This window comes from Natator depressus, chromosome 2, assembly GCF_965152275.1.
Source record: "Natator depressus isolate rNatDep1 chromosome 2, rNatDep2.hap1, whole genome shotgun sequence".
NCBI classification, from domain to species: Eukaryota; Metazoa; Chordata; order Testudines; family Cheloniidae; genus Natator; species Natator depressus.
In genome coordinates this window covers 114,081,450-114,107,101 of record NC_134235.1, presented here as the reverse complement: position 1 = coordinate 114,107,101, position 25,652 = coordinate 114,081,450, and the positions used below count along the sequence as shown (strand labels likewise).

The 25,652-nt window shown below is 41.1% G+C and overlaps 1 protein-coding gene across 2 annotated transcripts in view; it reads left to right on the top strand.

Moving 5' to 3' along the window:
- The window catches only part of RREB1 (ras responsive element binding protein 1), a 79,929-nt gene that overhangs the window by 33,307 nt on the left and 20,970 nt on the right, over nucleotides 1-25,652 (top strand). The window contains exons 6-9 of one of the 2 annotated variants that reach the window (XM_074944914.1): nucleotides 2,605-2,749; nucleotides 3,939-4,078; nucleotides 19,052-19,241; nucleotides 22,288-25,039. In XM_074944914.1, the coding sequence (XP_074801015.1) occupies nucleotides 2,605-2,749; nucleotides 3,939-4,078; nucleotides 19,052-19,241; nucleotides 22,288-25,039 (3,227 nt within the window). Of the gene's footprint in view, nucleotides 1-2,604; nucleotides 2,750-3,938; nucleotides 4,079-17,655; nucleotides 17,686-19,051; nucleotides 19,242-22,287; nucleotides 25,040-25,652 lie in introns of those variants that run through there. The other variant, XM_074944915.1, reaches the window with a different exon arrangement.

Sequence of the window (25,652 nt, the reverse complement as noted above, 5' to 3'; positions counted from 1 at the left end):
GACTTGCCTATTAACTGGAAAATTATCTTAAAAAAAAAAAAAAAGTCCCATACCTCTTCCAGCCTTTACCTTGCAAATGAATTGAACACTAAAATATTCGCTTCTTTTTTCCCCTGTTGCTTTTTCCAAGCTTATCTTCAACTATTGCATAAAATAATGAACAAATGGTTCAGTTCTACTTCTGTGCTTCTGTATGAACATAACTTACTGTTCTTTATCCTATAGATTTATCATCTGTAGAAAGATCTGGGGTTGGCTTGGTTGGAGCAGGGAACTAGAGCAATGCCCCCCCCCCAAAAAAAAAAAAAAGAGAGAGAGAGAAAAACCTGACTGGGGGAGATCTGACTGGTCTCAGTGCACCTAGGCATCTTACCTATAGACTTTATTGTTGTCTCAATTTTTTTTTTAAAACAAGCTGTTCTAGAATAATGAAAAGAATGACTGAATTTACTAGACTCTGCAAATCTGGAGAATCTGTTTCAAATATTTGCCATAAATATGAGCTAAGAATAGGACATTTATGTACTCAGTTGGGGGGCAATTGCATGCCCTAAAGAAGGGGCAGCGCATAGTTGCTTATCTGTCTGAGGTACAGTTTGGGTCCTTCGGTTTACTTCCCCATGCTCCAGTGGAGTCTTTTATTTATCTTCCCTCGTACAGTTCCGAGCGCTGGCCAGCATAGTTTGTGGGGAAGGAGGCTGTGTAGAGTCACGGCTTTGCCCACTCTCTGCTCTCCTGTGTAGCTGCTTCCTCTTTCCTGTATTGTAGCTGGTGGAAGGAGGCAAAGCAAAGGAGCACCTTACACCATCTGTGTAGGTGCAAAAAAGAAGCCATAATCTTGCCCTGGGGCGCCAGATCCTATGAAGAGTAGAGTCTTCCTGATTTCATTTGGGAATTCAAAGCAGTCAGCACCTTGCAAGATCATTTTTGATCTTGCACCTGTTTTACATCAATGTAATTCTATTGACTAAACATGGAGTTACTTCTGATTTTACCCCACTTTAAGCAAGATCAAGGCCGTGTGTGTGTGTGTGTGTGTGTTTTCAAGGTTCAGATGTTGTGAAAAGGAAATAAGCATGTAAAACAGGTTGGGTCAGACTCATCCCATTTGGCTTTAATTGAGTTGCAGAAGCGGTCAGTTTGATTTGTTATGTTATCTTCACATGTCATGCACCTGGCATCTAAAAGTAACATTAATTTAAAATGTTGGGTGATTCACATGTAGCCAGTCTTCAAAATCACTGATTGTGTTTCAAGCCAGCCAGTTGCAGGAACATATAAGGTTTGCCTAGAAGATTGTAAACTTTGTCACAATTGAACACAATTGTGCATAATAAAGTTAAATGGCGCAGTAAGGGAGCGAGGTGCCCAAATCCCATTGGAAAATTCCAGTCTTAATTACCAGTGTAGACCAGGACAAATTGCCTTTTAGTATCGTGTCTGGAAATAGTGACTTAAACCAGTAGGGGTAAAATTTCCAAATATGCCCCAGTGACTTAAGAGCTGAAGTTGCTATAAACGTTAAATGAGACCTAGGCACCTAAGTCAGTTAGGTGGTTTTTGAATTTTTTTCCCAAAAGCCCATCCATAAATAAAAGGTTTAGTACAATATAAGCCAAGACTATTTGTTTTTAAAAGAAACGCTTTTATAAGTGGTATAATATTTCCTGTAACTGAACATACCTGGGTTTGTTCAGTGGGTTTTTTACTTATTTATAGTATCTTTTATGATCTAACGATGCTTAGTCTTTTTCACCCAAGGGTGTCTCAGCACCTCATAAAGGTGGATGAGCATGATTTCCATATTACAGATGGGGAAACTGAGGCACAGATTGCTCAAGTGATTTGGCCAAGGTGACATGAGTTAATGGCCTGCGTTTCCTTCCACATGTTATTATAATAAAGGCCTTGGTTAATCTGAAAAATCTATTTAACTTTCATTGGGGGAACCCAACTCTGCATTTTATAAATTAGTGTCTATAAGTACATGATTATTTTCAACTTTGAAATGCATCCATGCTTTTTATAAACCAATCCTTTTCAGTAAAATACAGACCACTCCTGCTGCTTTGTAATATATTCATGTTTCATACAATTTTTTTGGGGGGGGAAGGGTGATATGGCGGTTTATAAGCATGCCTGGTACAGTTAGCAGGGTTGCAAGATACATATAACAGAACAAGACTGACCTTGTTTTATAAATTTTAAGCTATAAAAATCAAACCCTGGGGACTTCATATTTTCATAAATGTATAGGACATGTTCTCAAGTTTTGTGATGCTTCCTTAAGCCGCGTGATTTCCATTTTCAGCTGATGTACGTTCTGGCATAGGAAAGAAGGGTTCTTGTCATCTAGCATGAATTAATTTTAAGCTCCCCATCTTGCAAACACTTACTGTAATGAGACTGCTCGTGCGCTCGGTAGTAAGCATTCGTAGGATCAGGCCCTACATTATGTGTTGCTTGAAAAACACGATCCAGTTTATGGGAGTTGTTTATTACTTGAAGTCAAATATTTGGAATGGTATTTGGATTAAAACTATGCTGAATTTCAGAATCCTGATCTGGGTGCTGAAAGGCTGTCTTCCTCCCTCTCCTACTTAGGCACATGAAGATTCATGAGAAGGATCCAAACAGCACTGCAAGTACTACTCCCCCATCTCCTCTGAAGCGCAGACGATTATCCTGTAAGAGGAAACTTAGTCATGAGCCTGAGACAGACAGAGAGGAACGAACCCCCGCAAAAAAGGTTCTTTACAATGCATGTTGCAGAATCTCTTCCTGACAACCGTTTTCCCCATTTCAATTTCCTAACCTCTTATATCTGATATTTACCTAATTGTGCATGAAAGAACCTATCCAGAAAACACTGTCAAGTTAAAATCATATATATTTTTAAAACACAGATGTTCTTACCTGTGTTGTTAACATCTTAGATTATTCAAATTGAAAGAGTTTCAACTTCTTTTTACATTTCACTATTTAAGCTGTTTTTTCTTTTTGCATTTGGACAATGAAAATTAGACTGGGGGAGGGGGGAATAAATTACCCATTTAGGTTGAAACTCAGTCTGATGTGTGGAGGATTGTGTTATTTTTTTGATAAACCTAACAGTCTTGGAAGGCCTTTAAAGCTCAAGTCACTAATATTTACTTTCAATCTTGACAACCGTTCAAATTTTTTCTCTGGAAAATTTATAGTCGGTTTGTAGTCCATTTCACATTGAGGTTCTCCCATACTTGCATACTGCTGCAGTATTTATGCTTCAAACACTGGAAGGAAATATTTATTAATTTGAAAAAAAATAAGTTGCCATTGGCATTTTTTAAATAAAATATTTCTATTGGGCTTGAGTTTCATAACAGCTTGTTTATACAAAACATAAATTCAATGCCACATTTAACTTGACAGTGGCCCTTTATACTCTTTAGGCTAGCAGTAACTCAATGTAGACATCTCTTGTTTCTGTGCGTTCTTTTTTTTCCTGTAATTAGAAGATGTCTATAGAAAACATGAACAATTTTACTGCTCTAGATCACTTGACTTAGAGGCTGGCAGTGATTCATTGGCATAAATAACCTAGGCTGACAGCCTGGTTTGTGATGGGGGAGGGTTAATGATGCTAGTTAAATGGTCAGCAGAGTTGAACATCTCACGTGCACATTTTCTTCCCTGTTAAAGTTGTTTATAAATTGTTTAGTTCTCATAAGCAATGACGATCTGAGGTGATGCAGCTGTACCTTCTAAAGGACTAGTTAACATTTAGCTGATGTATCTTGTTCATCCGGCAGCGCTCTGTCTCTCTCTGGAGTGAGTCATTTTCAGTAGCCTGTAGCAAAGTCATGGGCTGGTACATTGTGACAGAAAGACTCTGCCTGGATTGCATGTTTGGCTCACTGAGTGTAGTCCTTGTGACGGGCGTTTTCATCTCTCTGAAGGTTGTCGAGGAGGCTCAGTCCAGTGAAGTGGAGAAGAAGGCTGAGGAGGAAGTTTATCGTTGTCCAGTGTGTTTCAAAGAATTTGTATGCAAGTATGGGCTGGAGACCCATATGGAGACCCATCCAGATACCTCACTGAGGTAAGAAATAGGCCTGGACATGCTCCCTGTCACCAGAGGACTGTGTGGGAGGTTCCATTCCACCTTTTACACTGTTAACGGACTCCATTTGTGGTTTTGAACATGTTGCTTAACCTTTCTGCCCCACGTTCCCCATCTGTAAATGAGGAGTAATACAGTTTGTCTCACAGGGGTGCTGTGATGCTTAATTGGAAAAACCCATGAATTTTGGGGGGAGGGGCGGGAAAGCTGTCAAAAATCAAATTTTTGATGAAAAGCTTAATCTAACTGGAAGTTCGGAAAATTTCGACCAGCTTTATGTACAGAGTGTTTTGAAGATGAAAACCAGTTATAAGTGTTAATTAATAACTGACTCCCCTCTTTTAGGGGTGGGAGAAAGAAGAAGGAATGGATGGAGAGGATGGTTATAGTAACCAGTCATGCAGAAATTATTTTTGCTTTAAATAAGGGCAGGGGAGTTCCCATGTATAAGAAGCGATCTTACCAAAAATGTACACTTTTATGCTTTACCTTTTGAAATGTGAAGTATCAGTGGTTTAAGGAAGAAAAATTTACAGTTAAACAATGTTTTTTAGATGTCATTTCATTTGGTTCAGAAGGTTTAATTTTTTGTCCGAGTGATTGCTGTGACATTTCCTGTTTTTATAACAGAAAAAGGTAAATCCAAATGCATGAAGACCTAAATAACACAGATTTCGGGTCTGGTTTAAATACTTGGAAATTAAATCTCCCATTTAAGAGCAGCAATAAATCACTCATGTACAGAGTTGGACACCTTTGTTGATTTGACTCTTCACCCTTCTGAAAAGATTTCTATTTCTGAGGATTTGTTTTTCTACTGGATGGTGCAGGGCAGGGTTGGAGTGTGGGAGTGTGTTGGAATGAGGCTGCTCTTTGTGACTTATCCACATAAGGATAAAAGGTGTATTTGTAAAATGTTTTAACACTTTCTAAAATGCTAGCACTTATAGCTCACCTTGGCCAGCTAACCTTGAAATGCAGCAAGCTAACATGTTTTAAAAACCCACCTTTCATCCTAGTCTAGACAAGCCCCAGGGCATTATTTGCCCTGGGCTGGCCCAATGTAGCAGACTGGTCCCCCATGAAGTATTAGGTTTTAATCAAATTAGAGATTTTTAATAAAAAGAAAAAACAAGGGGAAAGGGCATGGATATGATAGCCACTGCAACTGGTTGTGCTGTCACTGCAGTGCAGGGAAGCAAAAGATCCTCACTTTTATTTGTCTTCTTGTGTTAAAAGCAAAAATCCTTAAATTAGGCCTCCTCTACACTGGGAGTTTGTGCTGGTTGCGGCTATCAGTGTCCTGCCACCGGTGTAGCTGCAGCAGTGCATACTTCTCCTAGTCTAGACAAGGACAAGCATGGTGTACCCTGCCTGAAACCCAGTGATACTTTACCAGTATAAACCATGGGCTTGGCTACACTTATATTTTATAGCGCTCTAACTTGCTGGCTCAGGGGTATGAAAAATCACCCCCCTCAGTGCAGCAAGTCAGAGCACTTTAAAGCGCTAATGTAAACAGACTTCGAGTGCTGGGAGCTAATCCCCTCCTGGAGGTGGATTACCAGGAGCGCAGGGAAACCTCTCTCCCAGCTCTCGCGCGTGACCACACTCACACTTCAAAGCGCTGCCGCGGAAGCACTTTGAAGTTTCCAGTGTAGCCATGCCCCATGGCTTCCTTGTCTATTCATGGGGTTTGTACCAAAGCAGCTGTGTCAGTGACTGGCCATCGATTATTGGAATTGGAGAAATTTCCCAATAGTTGACTAAGTGTTTTGTTTGTTTTTAAAATTTCCCACATTGTCTGATTTTTTCAGTGTGTGTGTTTATTTTTGTAAGACTGTTCTGTCTTCCACACACATACAAATGCTGTGAGGCCGAGTGCACTAGCCTTTTCCCACCATTTAGGTCACCAATGTAGCTCTCCCAGTGGATTCAGAGGCATAAACACGGTACAGGAAAAATGGTCCTGGTGGTTTTTAATCACCATATCGTGTAGATTTAGCACTGCACTGGTGGTAGCTGCAGCAGGTCATTCTTCAGAAAGGTTCTTGTGTAAACAGCCTCTCTCACACACTTTTGCTTGTAAGAATCAGGAAAGGGAGCACTGCCCAGTGGTTTGTAGCCTCTGGGTCAGTATATGAGACTCTGTAATTTACAGGGTGGGCCTTTACCCTTCCCTTCTTGTCAAATGAACAACTTTACATCAGAGGGCTAGCTGTTTGAAATGAAAGAAAAAGACACAGGACATTGTCTTCCTGAGTGCTGCTTGTTTATGCAAAGCCTCAGAGCTGTGAGTACCTCATTGTTTACTTACAGCAGAATAAACAATACTTAATCCATTGATTATGTGAGCAGGGCTCCTTTTGGGAGAGTACCTTTTGGTTATGTAAAATCTTAAGTCCTGCATCTTTGTCTGATAATTATGGTAAGAACTGCTCTACCCTTTGGGCAATAAATAGAGCCCTTTGTTATGCTAACAATTGGCTTGAGGTACTGCAGCTCCTTCATGGAATTAACCTCTCTGGGTAGTCTCTCATCCCATTGAACTCTCTGGAAGCCACACCCTAATTAGCAACATTAGTTGGATAGAGCAACATTGTCTCACTGTCTTGCAGTGACCATTATCAGTGGGAGGTGGCACAACAGTGCTGTTTTTATCCTCTTCCTCCCCTGCTTGGGTTATTTAAAGAAGCCAGTGATTTCTCTGCAGGGCTCCAGCTATTCTGGTGAGTTTGTATCCGAGCGTTGATATAATTAGCTGAGCTGAGAAATGCTATGCAGCCAACAGGGAAAAGGAGAAATCTCACACAGAGGCTTACTTCTGTGGAATCTTTTGTGGCTCCCTGTTGTCAAAAATGGAAAAATGCCTGTAAATGTCACCTGATGGACCACTGACAACTGCATCAGCAGCCCCAGCAAAACTCAAGAAGTATGAGACATGAGGATTTCCTGAGGAGAAATCTCTAGAGGCAGTGTGTGAGGTTTCTCTTCTTTCCTTTGGCAAGTACAATGGAACAGGCTTAAAGTAAAATCTGTGAGGGGTTTTGTTTTTTTTTTTTTAAACTACGTACACCAAAAATCTCTTCACTTGGTTTTACTCTAACCAAAGGTTACCCTTTTTCCCCCTGCCCCAGCTATCTTCACTTCTCTCTGTACCCATGATTGAAAGGGCTTTTAATTTTTCCTCCCTCACAGCTTTAGGCGGACACGATGACATTTTTCCCTACCCTAAACACTCTTTGCTCTTCAGAACAGAGACGAGGGAGGGGCTAATCATTCTGCAGGCCAGCTTTTAACACCTATCAAAAGCCTTCTAGACACATTTTAAAATAAATACATATTTTTATTTAATTACAGCAACTGCAAGAAGAGCTCATGTGGCTTCAGATGTGTTGGCCTGCATCTTAACGAGCCTTCAGAGAGCTTTTCTGTTGGGTTAAAAACTAGTTTAACTGAGCTGACTTGATTGAAAAATGTACTCTTTTGGGCCATTCAAGACGGTGCCTTTAAATGCACATCCTAAACTCTTAACTTCTGAGCCCAGCAAACTGATAAAATAGAAATGCCATTATGTGGAACATATTGCCCCCCCATGGGTTATCAGCGGGGTTGTAAACTTTAGATCCATTGTAAAGACATTTACCACTTGAGCTAATGGAATAACTGGTAACTGTAGAAGGCTCTTAGATGAAATCTTACAAACTTCTGTTGAGCATGTCCGAGCAGTGATTTTTTTTTTTAATTATTTTTATTAGGCTTATAACTGAACCAAATTTGGGTAGATTTTCAGAAAGGTAGTGAAGGCACCCTTGGGCAATACATCCCATGCCAAATTTTAAATGCCATGGAAGTGCTAGAGCTTCTCAACAAAACAGTTGTGAGCTCTTATTAACATAGGGGGAAAACTGACATCTTCCCAAACTTCATTTTCAGAATCAGCTGATCCACTTTTCTAAAGCTTTTCACAAAAAAATTCAGCTGGAGGCAGACCCCAGGCATGGAAAATTTCAGACCAAACAATGAAAGTTTCGTAAAGTTATAAGCAACTGAAAATTGGGTCTTAGTACTTTCCATTTTAGGCAAATCTAACTTTAGGTGGTGGTCCCAGCACTGTCTAAGCAGAATAATTACTTGAACTTCAGTGTTCAAATGATGGAATCCTGGTGTTATATGACATCACATAGGAGGAACAAATCAGTTCCTGTATCCCAGAGATGGGTTCCTGCTTGCAGTTCAGGTCAGGCTGAGTTTGTTACACTTCCTGGCAACACCTGTTGTAGGTGGCAGGATGCTGCACAGAGAGGCTGCATTAGGCCTCAATCCTGCAAAAGCTTGTAGAAGTGCTTAACTTTAAGCATGTGAGGAGTCCGATTGAAGTCATGCCATGGTGAAAGGGCCTTTGTGCTTGTATTCAAAATTATACTTGATAAATAAAGTAATGACACTTTTTAAAAGTATCTAGAATATTTCACATTTACAGCAGTATATTTCTGTCCTTTGTTATGATAGTTCCTTTAATCAGCAACCAAGAGAGAAACTAGCCAGGAGACTGAATTATAGGATTTTCTTAAAGTGCACTGAAATTATTTTAAACAACAACAAAAAAGACTCATTTAAGATCACAGATCATTTATATTTATCTAGGATATATCTGTAGACTTAAAAATGACAAAATAAATACATTTGAAAACAAAATGCTAATGAAAATAATTTACTTATTTGCCAAGACCCAAAGTTCTGTGTTTGTCTGCTTACATGACGACACTGCCACTTGAAGTAGCATGTAATACCAGAGACGCGTGCTCTGTGTAATACTATAAAATTTCATACCTGTTTTCTAGTACCAGTGCAAGCATAAATCAGGTCCAAGCCTTTTATGCACATTGTAAATCTGAAAATCGCTTTCATGACACTGTGCTAAATAATCTTGAGCCCAGCATACACAAGGACATACACTATTGCCAAGTACTGGAGGACAGGTATGAAATATTCCAGCATAGATGCCCCCACAGACTCCTTACTTCTGGTTTTGGCAAATTAAGAACCCTGCCATTTCACCTTTGTAATTATAGTCATCATTTTAAATTGTATTAGTGAGGATAGTTTACCCAGCCTAGTCTAGTAACTGCTACTAGACAAAAGGGGTCAGTTGCATGACATTGTCAATTCAATTCACTGGCATCCTGTTCTGTCACAAGAGCTACTTGCTTTGAGAGTTTAAACAATGTCCTGCTGTTAGAAACAACAAACCAGATTTGGATGTCATTTACACCAGTTTAAATCCAGAGTAACTCCAATGAGCTGATTTGAGTCACCCACATGATTGAGATCAGAGTGTGGCTTCATACTGGTAAGTCCTATAAGCAAACAATAAACTGGGGCAGAAAGTAATTCCTAATCATCTCAAGGAAACAAAAAAACCATGCAACCAAACTGGAGTCTGTCACTGACTAAATAAAGTAAAACTGAGTAATAAAACAGGGTGAGGTTTATTAGAGCATCTGTCCTTGTGGTGATTTGTCAGAACAGACTAGAATTTTAGCTACAGTGAACTCTAGCGTTTTTATTTAAAAGAGAACGAAGAAATTCTACAGAGCACTTGAGTCCTGCTCAGACATAGAGACTGCATGGTCACATCAGGGATCTCATTGTGCTGTGAGCCTGGGAATCTGAAGCTGCTGGATAAGATATCAGATAGTGAGTGGATGCAGAGAGGACATCCCCTATGTGAAGCTGTGTAGGATGTCACAGGGTGTTGAATATCTAGCTTGGTTACAAGAATAGAAACAGGATGACGTGCTGAGTGTACTACAGAAAGGAGCTTTGTGCGTGGGGGGCGGTTTGAGGCTGGTATAGCAGGTCGTTAGTGTGCTAGTCCATCCCATCTCCCAGGATTTGTTGCACTAAAAAGACTACTTGGTACTAGTGACAGCATCAGCAGGGGAGCAGCTGAACAGGTACTGAGCATGGTTTAGCTGCAAGTACAGACAAGGGTAAGCCATGTTCAGTACAGGTTCAGCTATACCCATTGCTGACACCTGTTGTCATCAACAGAGAGCTGTTCTAATGTAGACAATCTCTTGGAGAGAGATGTGCTTTCTTCCGAAGTAATGTAGTGAGAGAGAACATTTATTGAGGCCCTTTTCTGTAGCAAATATCCTTTTGTTAATTTCTGCAAAAGCTTTCTAAAATATGCAACTACTGGGTATTTGAAAGGAACATGAAGGACTGAATTTTCAAAGGAGACTGCAAGAGGTAAAATTGCATTTGTGTGCCCATAGGCACGTCTGTACATTTACCCATCTGTGTGTTGTGCAAATGAAGATTTTTGTGGCCATTTGGTACTGAACCATACGGTTTTTTTTTTTCCAGGTACATTTGTAGTCATTTTTTAAAAAATAGATCAACATTGTTTCTGGTCAGATGTAGCTCTACCTCTGTGATTCTGTCAAGCAGCCTTCTTGATGCGTATCTTTTAGGACCAAAGTCATAAACTTAATTATAAGAAAATTAGCTACATTTTTTGTTGTACAAATAACTGTGGGCCATATTCTGTGTCCTCTTATTTGTGCTAAGTTGTACCTTACTCCATAAATAATTCAATTGAAATCAGTGAGGCCACTTGCAGACTGAGGTACAACTCTACCTGAGTAGAGATGTCCGAATCTGTCTTGACATTACAAAAATCAGTCATTTGCTAGTAAACAGAATTCACTAAGTTGCTGCCAGAAATGTGAAGTGCTTCCCCCTTATTTTTTAAAAAGGTGAGGAAGAAAGTCGAGAACTAACCGAGTAATCTGTTCAGAAAGTATCTTATGATTTTAACTGGTAATGGTGAGCTTCACCTGAGTTACTTTGAGTATGGGAGTTATGATATATTAATGCTGAAACTGACTCTGCAGCATACCAGCAAGTTCTAAAATACTGTCTTTGGAACTTCACCCTGGTTTATATCAGAGCTGCACAAGCTTCTACACATTGGTCCAGACTGCAAGAGTAATGTGCAGCATTTGGAATGTACATAGCATTGTGCCCTTGCTAAGCATCATCCTATAAATAGAATGTCTGATGAAATGGTTCCAGCCTTACTGCATCCAAGGTCAAGGGGTTGGTTGTTTTTTTTTGTTTTGTTTTGTTTTGTTTTTTTCTCGGGGTGGGGGTGGGGAGAGGGAGAAAGAGATTGAAAGTAAGGAGACGAAATAAAAGCAAAAGAGAACAGGCCATGGAGAATGAGGGAAAAGTTAAAATAAAAGCCCCACCTTTGTTGACTTAACTAGAGCTGCTTGCATCAGAGGCCTAGTCTGCTATGTCAGAAACTTCCCATGCTATACAAGGGAAGTCTCTCTTCAGCCTTGTGCTTTGTACAGATTTTGCACAGTGTAGTATTGTAATGTGCAGCTTTTGTACTAACCCTTACATAAGCAGACTTGTCAGGCTCTTGCTCTGTGTTCACACCACATTGAATCTGGGTTGAAAAAAATGGAGTTGTCTTGTTGGAAGAGTAGAGAATGGGAGAAGGCATGTATTATACATCTGTGACTGTAGCTGAGTAGATTCTCTGGGATCTTTGGGAGACGGCAGCCGTGGTCAGAGAGCTGCCACTGTTCCATCACTCTGTCTACCAGCAACTGGAAGAGATTAGAGCAGCTGTTTGACATCATTTCTCAGGACTGTGGGTAGGGAGGCAGGGGAGGGAAGGGGTTGTCCAGAAAGGAGTTGAATGTCTGGAAGCGGATGGGGCTAAAAAAGAGCATAAACCAATTCATTCTCCTTCCGTCCCATCTCTCCCCGGAAGAGAAGGCAAGAGAAGTAAAATGTGAACAATGAAATCCTTTCAAGAAGGAATGTCTGTCACTTGATAAGAACTTTACAAACGAAATTGAAAATTTTAAATTTAAAAAAGTTCTTTCGGGGGGGAAGGGGGAAATTATTACAGCCTTCTCCACAGTTGAAACGATCAGTGATAGAACTGTGATTCCCTTGCTGTCCTTTCCCCACCTATGCGTTTGGAGTAAGAAGTTAGATTATGCCTTCTCATCTATCTCCCCCCCTCCCCTTGCCTCCCATAACCTCCATACCTTGTTCCACTATCCTTGTAAAATGCCAGCACAGTATTTTGCATTGGTCCTTAAAAAAGATGGCATTAATCCTAAGGATGATGTGAACTAGAAAACAGAAGAATGCCATATGAATTCAAACTTAATGCTGACACATTGGGGATTCAAGTGTGAGGAGCTGGATGATTTATTAGTGTAGCTTTGTGTTAAAGGATTCTGTCATAGACTGTTTTTTATAGCTAGTTTTAATTTATTCTGTTTGTGACAGTCACTTAAAATATTGGCTAGAAAAGGACAAAATTGATATGGAAAAACTTTTCATGCATTTTTAAAATCTGCTTTATAGATTCATAGATATTTAGGTCCCCTCCTGCACAACGCAGGCCACAGAATTTCACCCACCACTCCTACAAAAAAAACCTCACACCTATATCTGTGCTATTGAAGTCCTCAGATCGTAGTTTAAAGACTTCAAGGAGCAGAGAATCCTCCAGCAAGTGACCCGTGCCCCATGCTACAGAGGATGGTGAAAAACCTCCAGGGCCTCTTCCAATCTGCCCTGGAGGAAAATTCCTTCCCGATCCCAAATATGGCGATCAGCTAAACCCTGAGCATATGGGCAAGATTCATCAGCCAGATACTACAGAGTTACCCAGGAAAGAATTTTCTGATCTCACCCCATCTAATAGCCCATCACAGGCCACTGGGCCTATTTACCATGAATATTTAATTACCAAAACCATGTTATCCCATCATACCATCTCCTCCATAAACTTATCGAGTTTAATCTTAAAGCCAGATAGATCTTTTGCCCCCGCTGCTTCCCTTGGAAGGCTATTCCAAAACTTCACTCCTCTGATGGTTAAAAACCTTCGTCTAATTTCTAGTCTTTCTTTAAATGGAGACTGGAAACTAATATAGCTTTTGTTTGCTTCCATACTTGCACAACAGCCTTGTTTTGATCCACACAGCTCTGAGAATTTTATATTTTAGTCATCTAAAAGCTTACGCTTCTGGAACATTTAAACATTGTTTTTATCTAGGTCTTTTATGTAAAGCAGAGGCTAGTATTGATTTTAATTTCTCAGTCACAGAATGGTAGAGGTATAATAATTTAGAATTTGAAAGACATTGACTACTGAAATCTAAAATTGTAAAAGAGTTACAATTAGGTGTCTGCTATTTGCCTGTACTGTCCTTTACTTAAAAATTACAGTGAACTACACATACAGGTGATTCTGCATCTTGTTTTAAAGGAGTCATTCCATTTTTTAAAAAAAGTTATTTACATTGCTGACAAACTAGAATTGGCCCGGAGAATAAGATAATGACTGGTTACCTGCTTATGTAAACCTCTCTTGCATATGTACTTTAGTCATAGGTGCTGCACATTTTGGCTTGCCTCATGAACAAGGTACCCAGAGTTGACTGCTTCTCAAAAGGACTTTAGTGTTTTTAATGTTTCCACACCAGCATTCTCCTTTAAATGGTACATTTTATTCCTCACCTTTGTAAATTTAGGGCTTGTTTACATTCAGATAATTTGCACCAGTGTGACTACTCTTGCAAACCTGTACTATAATAATGTAGAGGTGATGCATTGGCCCAAAAATGGGGATTAAGCTCCAAGTCAACCCCACTTTACAGTAGGGGTTGGCACCCGTAACTTCTGGAGCCTGTTTTTCCCCTCTCTCACATTTTACACCAATGTAAAGTGAGTATAAAATGCTACCAGATCAGAGTGTGAATGTTTTCGCCCGCTTGGCATGGACCTGAAGGACAGCACAAGGTGCAAGGCGATTGAAAGTGAGGCCCATTATGACACAGTCACAGGTGCACTGCAGATATTCTTTTTTTTTTTTTTTTTTTTTTTGTTCGCTTAGTTGCCTCTAGTTCAGGGGTTCTCAAACTGGGGTCATGACCCTTCAGGGGGTCGCAAGGTAGTTCCATGGGGGGTCGCAAGCTGCCCGCTCCATGGGCTGGCAGCCCTAATCCCCATTAAATTACATTTACTCCCCCTCATTTTTAATTTATGGGGGGGGGGTCGCACTCAGAGGCTTGCTGTGTGAAAGGGGTCACCAATACAAAAAGTTTGAGAACCACTGCTCTAGTTGGAGAAAGCTATTCAGTTGCAGAGATAAAGTTCACTTTGCATTCCTATTTATAGAAAATGACAGCAAATGTTAGGAAATTCTAAAACAATTCCAGCCTACATCAAGTACAGCTGGAAACCTGTTTTGCAAGTACAATGTCTTTACCTTCTTCAGATGTTCAGGTGTCACTCTACTAAAATCCTTTGTGGACTTCTATCTGTGTTTTACGTAATCATCCCATCCTTATTTGACTTGGCAATGGACATGGGGCATACTTGTTAGATTGTAATGGGTTTCTTATTCACTGTGACTGAAGTATTGCCGTATGTTTCAAATGCTTTATTTGACGTGTCTTTTTTCATACTCTTTCCAAAGCCGTTAAACACAGATGAAAAAAACGTGAAGCGTTCTCCTAAGTTATTTTCTTTGCTTCTTAGGAATATGGCTTTCAGCTAGAAAGATTGTATTCGTATGTGGTTTTTCATTTAAAAGATGAAAGATAATGCTGTCCATAAAGCAAGAAGATAAAGGCCTGGCTTCCTAAATTAAACAAATAAAATAAAATAAGTTTAAAAAAAAAAACATTTACAATGTGGTGTATTGTCAAACATGACAACTTATTTTAAAATGGAATAATATGAAGATATTTAGTATGTTATTGACCATTCACCAGTATAATATGAAACTTCCCTTATCAGTTACAATATAAAGTATAGCAATATCTATATGTCTTTGTCATAGAATTGGCATTCATTTGTACAGCTGTCGTGCCATTGCATTGAAAGGTAAATTAATTGTACACAAAGAGCTCAGAGGTCCTTGGCACTTAATGAAAAAGCTGTCACACACAGTGTTGGGCAAAATGGCTATACATTGAATCTGTAATGAAGACTGACGAGCCCAAGTGAGGTTTGCAAATCCTGGGAGACCGTAAGAGCCTACAGCTCTATCTGCATTGGTCTGCATCAAGAATGGATTTACAATGACCTCCATTGTCCTTGGAGAGCATTTTAGAAACAAGGTGCCAAGAGTTAGCTGGGAGGCATTAGGAGTGGCCTGTTGGAGTTAAGTGTCTCTGGCTGATAGAGGCTGTTCCAAAAGTTTCTGGGTGATGGCTTTTCATGCCGGTTTTATTTCAGCTTTCTAAGTTGAAGCCATGTCAACAGGTGTTGTGTGAGACAGAATTTTTATTCACTACACTATGCGATTTAAATCCTGAGATCCTTCCTCTCTGATTCACTGCCTGAACCTTGGTTTCTGTCTGTGAGATGGAGGAGTCTGAACCCCAAGAGAATCTAATCTGTGTGTTGCCTCTGAGGGAGGAGAGCAGGACATGCCTTTGTCTCCACCGTGTTGACTGTCTCACACAGCTCCAATACTTCTTTAAGATGTTCAGTCAAGAGGCAGTGATTTATACATCCTAGGGCCCAGCATAGCAATGGCAATATTACCTGCCAACTAGAGCTGGTCACGAAATTTTTGTCAAAACATTTAATGAACAAAAAGGGTTTTCCAACCAAATCAAAAATCTCTTGACTTTTTTCTTTCCTCTTTCTCTCCCCATCCAGCGCGGGGAAGAAGGAAGGGAACAAAAAAAATTCAGTTATGAAAAATCCAAATTTTTTTTCTACATTTTTCTCCTTTTAATGTTTAACGGAGAACATTTGCCATTTTTCAACCAGGTCTCTTGCCAACCGGAGGCAAGACTAGCAAATCCTTAAGACTGTAGGTGGCGTAAGAGCACAGACAGCTATCGGGACTCTGCTCAAAGAAAGAATCTTGAGTATTGTTTCTGACGAGACCTCTGAAACCTAACAAGGACAGAATAAAGGCAGCCAGTATAGATCACACACAGAGTGGGCATAAGATGCTAGGACTGCTGTGCATCATTGAGATGTCAGCCTGAACTGGCTGTTAGCACTCCCTACAGAACTCTTATGTTCTGTCCAGATGCTGTGGTACTGTAGGAGAGACAGCTGCTCCATTAGCTGTGCTGTCTTTCAGATATGTTAAGTGGAGACAAGACCCTTTTATTCCTATTTAGTTTGTTCAGGTGGTAGTTAAAGAATGTATGGCACCATTTGAAAATACTAAAAGGGAGCTCTATACTCTCTGTTTCCTGTCTCTCAATAAAACAGATTTTAATGCCCAGAGCTGTGTCAGAGCTATTGCAGAGTGCACAATAGCTGCCATGTTTGTCTCCAGGCACATCTTTTACCTGTATTTAACTCATCCCTTTATAAAATGTGCTTTAGGATATATTGCATCTGAAAGGTTAGAGTGTATAGAAAACAAAATTTACTTCTATCAAACTTATGTGTTTGTGGCTTTGATCTATGAGTGGAGTCTATTTGCATTACCACAGTACAAATAAATAATAAGACATAGCAGAATGAACTTTCTGATCAAAGTAGCTAGGTTATATTGCAAGCTATGGAACCTTATGTAATAATACATACAATACTTTAAAGTTTATTCCTCTGTTCCGGCACCATGGAAAGTTACTGATGACACTATTTGCTTTCATGTTTGACATGTCATCTTTTCTAAGAGTTTATGCCTCTATGTTTATATGAGTTCTTTTGGTAATTATTTAACCCTTGATGCACTCCTTCCCATGTGGTCTCGGACATGGGGTTTGTTGGGTGTTTTGTTTTTTAAAAAGAAAGGACAAAGCTTTACATCATAGAATAACAGGTATCACAGGCCTAGTAACAGAACAGCGGCAAATTATGATATTAAGAACTCTAACACATTGGTATTTCTCTAGCATGACCAAAGGTTGTCATCACATTTAGCAGAGCCCTTGAAGTAAACAATTGCTTTGTAAATGTGTATGATTCCATATTTAATTGAATGCAGACAGTATGCTGGCAGTAATTATTAAGGTAATATGCAAGTGAACTGACAGTGGAGATAAAGCAGATTAAAGCTCAAGAGCATAATATTCATGTCCTATCCTTCTACACAGCATGATAACAAAAGCAGTGTTACATATACTTCACACTCGTTTCTTTCAGCACTTGGGGAATATGAGGTCAGCTACTTTGTGGGTGACTTGGTTATCTCTTTATTTTCGGAGAAGAATTTAAAAAACAAGGTTCCATGAAAGTTTGTAAAGTGATAAAAAGAGCAGCAATGGCAGTGAGTTAGGGGTCAGGACAGAAGGGGACTGTTTCAGGACTTTGTCAGAGAAGCTCTTTCCAATTGCAGGATGTTTTCTTACCTTGAAGACCGTTATTGTGCTTTCAGTAAAACTGCCATGCATTTAGGTAAGGCGTAGCAGAAGTCAGGTTAGAAGATAGCTAGTGATGATTTTTATTTTTTTACACTTTTTATTAATGGGATTCTGCAGTACTAGTAATAGTGGATGTCAAAAAAATTCTTCTTATGAGCAGTTTAAGGGAAAAATGACTTGAACACTGTTTTGTGGGTAAGTCTCTTATTGCAGAAAACCTCACTCTGGAGCACAGCGTGGCAGGAATGCAAGAAATAGGGTTTAATGTGCAAATATTGCTAATAAAATTTCCACTGGCAGAGTTTAAATTACTGTTGTTCATTGGCATTTGCTTCTGTGAAAAGGACATCTTAATGCAAAGTTGACAGTATAGTGGCAAGGTACTGCTGATGGAAGTGATCTGTCTTTGTCTGAATTCAGTGTGAATGTTTTGCTTGCTGTTTACAGTGTTGAGATTTGAATTCTTCTTTATGGTATAAATCTAGGATACCAGATATTTAATCAAGTTCTTTACACTTGATCTTGGCATGTTGTCTAAATGTTGCTGCATTCTGAAAACCGTGAATTTTAAATGTGACATTTATAGTGCAAGTCAGCTTTGTGCAAATATTGTTTGGTGTGGGTATGGTATCAAAATGTGTTCACTCCTGCATCAGTCTTTGGGATACATTGACTATGAGAGGTGTGTGTATATGATATAAGACTTTTGAATCTGCTTCAGATGCTTTTTTCCAAAGAGGTTATACTCTAATCTAAAAGAAAGTGTGAGGTAGTGGTGTTACTTTAGGAAAACCAATGAAAGTATCCGCAAAAAGAAAAGGAGGACTTGTGGCACCTTAGAGACTAACCAATTTATTTGAGCATAAGCTTTTGTGAACTACAGCTACTCTGAAACAATGGAAGTATGACAATGAAGTGGAGTGTAAAATAGTTTCTGCTATTTCATACATAGAAGTTTGTTGGTAGGGTCAATAGAAATTCTGTAATACAGTGAACAATAATTAAAAAGGTTTCAGAGTAGCAGCCGTGTTAGTCTGTATTCGCAAAAAGAAAAGGAGTGTGGCACCTTAGAGACTAACACATTTATTTGAGCATAAGTTAATTAAAAAGGCTATCAGTATATGATTTCTGGTGCTTGCTGACTTCAGTTTGACGTCTCATCCCTTCCTTCCCCACCGCTATGATTTTATGATGTTTATAGCACTTGAGTCCCAGAATTTGTACTTAAACTAAACAACATAAAGCTATCAAAGTAGATTGTTTGAGACAATGGGAACAGTGTCAGCATGCTGCGGTCCCAGTCTCTCTTCGTTGTCTGTTAACATGTGACATTCGGGTTACATGTGCTGCATTCTTTGAACTTCCTGTGAACTTACTGTACTAGCCAGAAGCTGGTAGAAAGTGATCAGGATTAAAAACTGTCCTATTTGTGTTACTAGGCATTTTATGGGACACAACTTTATTTATTGTTACCAAGTTGTTAGTATGACAGAAAAGATGACCATTCTCCTTACACTTAAAATCACTCCGTGACTTTTTACTCTGTTCCTTTTCTTTCCAGGTGTGACACTTGTTGTATTACCTTTCGCACTCATCGGGGTTTGCTGCGTCATAATGCAGTTATTCACAAGCAGCTTCCAAGAGACCCATTGGGAAAGCCTTTCATTCAGAACAATCCTTCAATTCCAGCCGGCTTCCATGATTTGGGATTCACAGACTTCTCCTGTAGGAAATTCCCCCACATTTCTCAGGTATTCTATATCCCTAGCTCTGAAAATCACAGCTATGCTTATCTGTTGAATTAATTGAAGGATTTTATATTGGGTAATGCAGGGACTAGCTGTAGAATATTTTATGGAAAGCTATAGAACATATTCAACCTTGTTAGATTCCACAATTTTCTTTTCAGTGTTAGCTCTCAAGTGGCGTCTTGTGGGGTGCCTTTTAGGTTAGTTTGTTAAAGGCTTTTTATAATATTTTTTTAAAGGAAAACTTTTGGGGCTGTTAAAAACTAATCTCCGCTCCTCCTCACAGTCCCCCAAACAAAAAATTAGTTTTGTTCCACATTTAAAATACTATAAAAGACACATGGTGGAGTCAGGAATACATGATGGGTTTTGCTCAGCTCTTTATATGTACATTTTGGTGTGGTATAGAGGTTTTATCAGTTTGTGAAATTTATATTACTTGTGCATGGTGACGCCTTGGGTGAGATTAGACAGTTCCCCCAAATGTTTGCCTATAAAATCTTTACACTACCCCCATATCTGCATAAATTCTGAACATACTACAGAATTTACAGAAAAAAGCATTTTGTAAGTATTTTTGAGTTGTAAAATTTTGCACTAGAAATCTTGTTTATATCCCTCTACTTGCAGAGCCCACCTGCCTTAATTACCATGAGTCCAAATGTAGAGGGCTCACAAGGAGAAGAAAATTAAAATTAACAAATTTACAGTGCCTCTCAAAAAAAGACCTGAAATACATTTTTGTATACTGAAGGGTCCTGACTTAAAAGTCTAATACTTCAGGACCATCCAGGTCCAGTGAGTGCCCCATTAAGAAGCTGGTAATCTCTCCTTCTCAGTGGGATTAATCTCTGTTTTCTAGCTCTGGCAGGTTGCAAGATATTACACCAGGGTGGGCAAACTACGGGCCGCATCCGGCCTGCGAGCCGTTTTAAGCCGGCCTGTGCGCCACACCATGCGGCTAGGCCCTGCTCTGGCGCTCTGACCGGGGTGTTGGGTTGGGGCTGCACCACGCGGCTTGGCCCCGCTCCTGTGCTGCGGCCAGGGTGCTGGGTCAGGGCCGCAGCACGCAGCTCAGCCCCGATCCAACCAGGGTGCAGGGTCGGGGGCCGTACCATGCAGCTCCTGGAAGCCGCGGCATGGCCCCGCTCCAGCTCCTACACGCTCCAATGGGAGCTGCAGGGGCAGTGCCTGCGGATGGGGCAGCGTGCAGAGCCACCTGGCCATGCCTCTGCATAGGAGCTGGAGAAGGGATATGCCACTGCTTCCGGGAGCCGCTTGAGGTAAGTGCCACTCAGAGCCTGCACCCCTTGAGCCTTTCCCCATGCTCCAGCTCCCTGCCCCAGCCCTGATTCCCCTCCTGCTCTCCAAACCCCTCTATCCCAACTCGGAGTACCCTCCTGCACCCCAAACCTCTCATCCCCACCCCTGGGCCCGCACCTCAACCCCAATTTTGTGAGCATTCATGGCTCGCCATACAATTTGTGTTCCCTGATGTGGCCCTCAGAACAAAAAGTTTGCCCACCCCTGTACTAGACCTAAATTCTGTCACTGGCGCAGGACTGTGTATAGCTATCCCAGTCTGCATCTCAGAGTGGTATGGTTTTTATGAAGGAATTCCACATTCAGGAAAGAAGGGAGCATTTTTTAGCAGGTTGATTTCTTTTATTATTTTTATTACTAAATTGCTCAGAAGTTTGAAAAGTTAGAATTTGTCCTGGAAGAGCTGGATTAGTAGGCAGAAAGCAGATGTAGGCATAGGTTCCTATGAATGCAATTTATCACATAATTATCACCACTACATGTGTGTATATATATATATATACACACATGGTTTTAGGTATGGATAGTGTATGTAAAAATGTAATATAATTATTCTCCAGGATTCTGCACAGGATTTACCTTTCTTTAAAGGGAGATGAATTGTAGGGCGATAATATGTTGTCTTTTTAGAAACATCATTTTGCTATCCCTGCCTGTCTGAGTTGTAAACCCTGGAGGATACCAGAATAAACAAAAATGTAGATTCTGTAAACATAGTGTCTGGTGGCAGCTTAAAGACTAACCGATTTATTTGAGCATAAGTTTTCGTGGGTAAAAACCTCACTTCTTCAGATGCATGGAGTGCAAGTTACAGATGCAGACATACTGACACATGAAGAGAAGGGAGTTAGTTACCTCACAAGTGGAGAACCAGCTTTGCCTCTCCTGGAATTGACACCTCCTCATCTCTTGTTGGGAGTGGACTACATCCACCCTGATCAAATTGGCCTTGTCAGCACTGGTTCTCCACTTGTGAGGTAACTCCCTTCTCTTCATGTGTCAGTATATTTATGTCTGCATCTGTAACTTTCACTCCATGCATCTGAAGAAGTGAGGTTTTTACCCACGAAAGCTTATGCTCAAATAAATCTGTTAGTCTTTAAGGTGCCACCGGACTCCTTGTTGTTTTTGTGGATACAGACTAACACAGCTACCCTCAATACTTGTAAACATAGTGCTAGCCCTCTGTTTAAAAATGATGTCCTGGAATAAACCTGGCATGTATAAAACAATGGTGGACAAACTTTGCCTCACACGGCCAATACTAGCAACATGAGAGGAGCCCGAGGGCTACAATTAATTCACACATACCTTAACAAAAGTATGCATGAATTTAAATATGTTCCCCTTTGAGGTGTTTTACAATAAATTTACATAAACTTCACTTGCTGTAAACCTCTCTCCTCTTGTTTGTCCCCCTTCCCCTTTTTAAATTTCTCTGTTTTGTTAATAAAATTACTTGTTAACTTCTGATGGATATTATTTGATTGTTTATATAAAGGGATATTTTGTGTAAAAAAAAAAAATAATAATAATAATCTTCATGTTCTGAAAAAGGTTAGTTTACACTGGAAAAGAAGAAAGTTTGCCATAAAATTTGCTATCTCTTGAGGGGGGAGAAGTGAAATTTGTTTTCTTTTTCTGCAGAAACATAAGGCTTGTTTGATATTTGGGTTTTCTAATTCAAATACTAGGTCAGTTACATTATTTTGTGGCTATCTTGTAGGTCTGGTGTGAAACGAATCTACGAAGATGCATCAGTGAATTTCATCGGTTTATTTGCGAGACATGTAACAAGGCATTTCCCATGCATTCGGCACTCAAACTGCACACAGAAACCCATATGGTTGATCAGGGAAAAGAAAAGCACAAACCGCAGATGAAGACCCCAGCTGGTGAGAATCCAGACCAGAAAGTCTACATGGCGTCCTTGGGCCTACAGCACACCAAAGACATCAAGCCTGTCAAACAGGAGGAGGTTATGCAAGATGAGGTCCAAGAAATGCAGCTTAGAACACTGAAGAGTAACCTACCTCAGGAACCTGGCAGCACTAGCCTGCTGAACATGTCTGCTCTGGAAGCTGCTTCCATGGGAGGTTCTTTTTCGGTCCTTCCACCTACAAAAGAGAACATGAAGCTCCTGTCGCTGCAGCCTTTCCAGAAGGGCTTTATCATTCAGCCCGACAGCAGTATTGTGGTCAAACCCATCTCCAACGAGTCTGCTATCGAACTGGCTGACATTCAGCAGATCTTGAAGATGGCTTCTTCAGCTCCTCCTCAGATAAGTCTTCCGCCACTTTCTAAGGCACCTGCTGTCCCCGTACAGTCTATTTTCAAGCATATGCCTCCACTGAAGCCAAAGCCCTTGGTGGCTCCTCGAACAGTTGTAGCGACCTCTACGCCACCTCCACTGATCAGTGCACAGCAAGCCTCGCCTGGGTGCATCAGTCCAAGCCTTCCCCCACCATCACTGAGGCTGATCAAAAACTCCGTGGAGTCTGCTTCCAGGGCTCACCTTACGCAGTCCAAATCAGGAAACAAATCCAGTCCTTCTTCACAGTTATTCCCTCAGCCCAAGACAGAGCCACTGAGTCAGCACGAAATGAAAACCCAGCTGGAACAAGATAGTATCATAGAAGCCCTGTTGCCTTTGAGTATGGAAGCCAAGATCAAGCAAGAGGTCACAGAAGGGGACCTCAAGGCCATCATTGCGGGGGCCGCGAACAAGAAAGCGCCAGCAATGAGGAAAGTCTTGTACCCATGTCGCTTCTGCGACCAGGTGTTTGCCTTCTCTGGTGTCTTGAGGGCTCACATTCGCTCTCACTTGGGCATCTCCCCTTACCAGTGCAACATCTGCGAATACATTGCAGCTGACAAGGCAGCACTGATTCGGCACCTGCGGACGCACAGTGGAGAGAGGCCGTACATCTGTAAAATTTGCCACTACCCTTTCACAGTGAAAGCCAACTGTGAGAGGCACCTGCGCAAAAAGCACCTCAAAGTGACCAGGAAGGACATAGAAAAGAACATTGAGTATGTCACCAGCAATGCGGCGGAGATGGTGGATGCTTTCTGCTCCCCTGACACAGTGTGCAAATTCTGCGGTGAGGACCTCAAACATTATCGCGCCCTGCGCATACACATGAGGACTCACAGCGGCTGCCAGAAGAAGAAGCCGTTTGAGTGCAAAGAGTGCGGCACTGCCTTCTCAGCCAAGCGAAACTGCATTCACCATATCCTCAAGCAACACTTACACGTGCAAGAGAGGGAGATAGAGAACTACATCCTGGTAGTGGACTGCAGTCCTCAGGAGAACCAGCAAGACCCTCCACTACTGGAGGACAGCACTTACATGGACCACAAGTCCATCACGTCTTTCCTGGAATCACAGAATGGCTTTTTGCGGGGGGCACCTTCTCATGTTCCAATCAAACTTGAACCTGCAAATAATTTCCCGATGGACTTTGACGAGCCTTTAGACTTCTCGCAAAAGAACAAAAACTTAAGCACAGTGCAAGTGAAGCAGGAGAACCTGTTTGGCACCTCTTCCTTGTCTCACTATGACTGTTCCATGGAGCCCATAGACCTGTCGATTCCCAAAGCCCTCAAGAAGGATAAAGATGAAGTCCAGAGTGAAGCCAAGAAACAAGACCAAGTTTCTGGGAATAGCGACAAGCTCTATAACTGTCAGCAGTGCCCTCTGGCCTTCAGTGCCAATGGGAACGTGGAGAAAAATGGAGCCCTCAAACATTCCCAGCCACCGAAGGGTCCCTTGCATTTGACTGTCCCAATCATTTCCCCAGCTCTTCTCGGCAACCCTGGCTTGCTGCGACCCTTGAGGCCTAAGCCACCACCTCTTTTGCCAAAGCCTCCGGTAACTAAAGAGCTGCCACCTCTGGCTTCCATTGCCCAGATCATTTCATCTGTGTCTTCTGCTCCTGCTTTGCTGAAAACAGAGGTAACAGACTCCAGTCCCAAGGCAGCCAGCAGCTCCGCTGGTTCTGATAAATCAGGGAACTCCAAACCAAAAGCGACAATCACGATGGCTATCCAGAAAGATTCCAGCCTTCCCAGTGACCTTACTCAGAAGGCATACAATCCAAATGTTCCAGAGAAGTCTCCTGTTGCTGATGCTGGATTGGCTAAGAAAAGAGGTAGGAAGAAAGGAACAAAAAACAAGCCTAAAGCGAGCAGCGGTGTGGACCTGGAGTCAAGCGGGGAGTTTGCTAGCATAGAGAAGATGCTAGCTACCACAGACACTAATAAATTTAGTCCATTTCTGCAGTCCACTGATGATTTCAAAGAGGAAGCTGACAGAAACGGAACAAGTGAAGATGAGAGAGAAACTGCCGATGATAAGCTGCTGAGAGGAAAGAGGAATGCTTACTCAAACTGCCTGCAAAAAATCACCTGTCCTTATTGTCCCCGAGTCTTTCCTTGGGCGAGTTCCCTGCAGCGCCACATGCTCACTCACACAGGTAAGAGAGCCTCATGCTGTAATGGCTAGGTTGTAGTCACTGAGCTTATTTTACCCTAAAAGAGACTCTCTAACTTCTTGGGAGACTCAGCACGCCATGTTAGCTGGAGGGAGGGGAAGGAAGGGTATCATTCATTCATTCTTCTCCCCCTGTTTATAGTCTGAATAGTTTTGCTCTTTGTTTTGTGACTTCTCAACCATTCCCGTTATTTGGGGGTATGAAAACACAACATTCTACTATGGTGTTTCTCAATAATATTGTAGCTCGCCTAACTTCTGTAAGCATGGATATCGAGGGGTAAATTTTGCTCTCTTCTATGAAGTGCAACTCTGGCACAAATCAGGTTATGTCTACGCTGTGAGCTAAGGGTGTGATTCTGTGTGCGCATACTCGCATTAGCTCGAGTATAAATAGCCGTATGTTCGTGGGAGTAGCAGCAGAGGAAGAGTTGAGCCACGTACGTACCCAGGCCGTTTGTCCTCTGCTAGCTCAATGAGAGTTCGTGCGAGTATGTGTACACAAGCCAGGGAATCACACCCCTAGCTCACAGAGTGGTTGTAAGCCTCAGCTGACATCAGTGGAGTTCCTCTGTTGTGCTTAGGAAGAGAATTTG